Source organism: Acanthisitta chloris, unplaced genomic scaffold (assembly GCF_000695815.1).
Source record: "Acanthisitta chloris isolate BGI_N310 unplaced genomic scaffold, ASM69581v1 scaffold9943, whole genome shotgun sequence".
In the NCBI taxonomy this organism is placed as follows: Eukaryota; Metazoa; Chordata; class Aves; order Passeriformes; family Acanthisittidae; genus Acanthisitta; species Acanthisitta chloris.
This window is the reverse complement of record NW_008666687.1, coordinates 48,216-50,126: the sequence shown is the minus strand read 5'-3', so window position 1 is coordinate 50,126 and position 1,911 is coordinate 48,216. Positions and strand designations below refer to the sequence as shown.

At 55.9% G+C, this 1,911-nt stretch overlaps 1 protein-coding gene across 1 annotated transcript; it reads right to left on the bottom strand.

The window, feature by feature from the left end:
* Positions 1-464: 464 nt before the first annotated feature.
* Positions 465-1,535, bottom strand: LOC103799887 (galactoside 3(4)-L-fucosyltransferase-like). Its single transcript, XM_009072240.1, has one exon. The coding sequence runs from the start codon at positions 1,533-1,535 to the stop codon at positions 465-467; it is 1,071 nt and encodes a 356-aa protein (XP_009070488.1).
* Positions 1,536-1,911: the final 376 nt, after the last annotated feature.

Genomic DNA, 1,911 nt, shown 5'->3' with positions numbered 1-1,911 from the left:
GACTGGGGGAGAGAGGAACAGGACTGGGGGAGAGAGGAACGGGACTGGGGGAGAGAGAAACGGGACTGGGGGAGAGGAGAAGGACTTGGAGAAAGGAGCAGGCCCAGCTCCTCCTGCAGCAGCAGCTGTCAGCCTCAAGGTGTAGACATCCCTTTTGAGGACAGTACAGAGTCCTTGAAACTGGTTTGTGAATTGTTTCACCTTCCCCTCTTGGCCACTCACTTCAACTCTTCAACCTGTGGAGCTGATCCAGAATCTTGTGCAGGTGAACTTCTCCAAGACCAGCAAAACGAGTTGTTGAGGGAGCAAACAGACCAGGAAAACCTCCATCTGCCAGTCCATTCTCCAGCCAGACAAACACTTCCACACCCAAGAACTTCCTCATTCCCTTCAGTGCTCCTCTTGTCCCTCCATTCCCAGCAAGCCTAAGCACCAAGAGAAACTGCAGCACAGCCAAAGAGCAGCTACACGAACCAGGCAGAGAGATTGTGCACCACGTGGTACGTGGCCTCGGTCGTCTGCAAGAAGCGACAAGCTCTGCAGAACCGTGGGGCCCAATCAGTCACCTCCACTGGTTTCATCCACCTGCGCCACTGGAAGTGGCTTTGGTACCTCTTGGGGTCCTTACTCAGCTCCTGCAGGTACTGGGCCAGGTCTGCGGCGCTGGCGAAGTCATCGACGTGGATGAAGGACTCGGAGGGCAAGAAACGCTCGTAGCTCTTTCTTGGAGGCCCCATCACAACGGGGATGGTCCCAGAGGACAATGCATTCCTCCAGACCTTCTCAGTGATGTAGTCCTCATGCTGGGAGTTCTCAAAGGCCAGGTAGAAGCTGTACTGGGAGACGGTGGGAAGGAGCTTGTCCCGGGGTAGTGGCATGTGGTACCTCCCGTAGATATCCACAGGGATGTGTTTCCTCAGCTCCTGGTAGTACTTGACCCTTGGGGATTTTTCCTTCCAGTTGCTGATCACCCAAGCCACCAACTTGGTCTTGGGTGGGATGTTGACGGGTTGGGGCTGCCTGAGGAGCTGCAGTTCCCCATATGGTGTGAAGATGTCTGAGTCTCTCCGGTAAGACATGGTCAGGTTGAAAAGGTTGTCCATGGCTCTTAAGTTTGGAGAATGACTCGGAGACTCCAAGTTGAGCCAGATCCAGCGCTGGGTTGGGGGCCTGGGGAGCTGGGCCAGGTGCTCCATGTCTCCAAACACATCCCTGTGGTGCATGATCACAGCGTTTGCCCTCTGGGACCAGCTGCGGTTGGTGGTGAAGTGACAGTCCTGGATGTCCAGGAGCTCTGAGCAGCTTGTGAAGTTGAAGCGGAACCCAAAGGGCCATGACCAGAGCAGGATGGTCAGTCTATCCCCACCCCTCCGTGGGACACCAGCTCCTTGGAGTGTCAGTGCTGAGGGATTGGACTCTGGGTCCAAGTTCCTGTACCAGCGAAGGGAAACGAAGAAGTAGGAGCTGAAGATGATGTTGAAGAGCAGGAGGATGAGGACTTTCTTGCAGATCTTCCTCCTTTCCACTGGCTCCATGGCTGGATCTGCAAAGAGCACAGAGAGGAGGAGGAGAAGGATGAGCACCCAGAGACCTTGTGGGAGGGAGACAGCTTTGAGGTCACAGGAACCCTGTGGGGAGAGAGTTCTGGGGTCACTGTGACCTCACAGGGAGAGGGTTCTGGGGTCACTGGGACCTCACGGGGAGACAGCTCTGAGGTCACAGGGACCCTGTGGGGAGAGGGTTCTGGGGTCACTGAGACCTCACGGGGAGAGGGTTCTGGGGTCACTGGGATCCTGTGGGGATGTCTTTTAGCCATCATGCTGCTCTGTGATTGGCTGCAGCCATTGCTTGTTTGACGACTTCATAGCCACATGGCCTCAGGCAGCCTGTGATTGGCTACTGCCTGCTTCC

Coding starts and splice junctions, on each gene's coding strand:
- LOC103799887 (XM_009072240.1), bottom strand. CDS start 1,535: ATGGAGCCAGTGGAAAGGAGGAAGATCTGCAAGAAAGTCCTCATCCTC.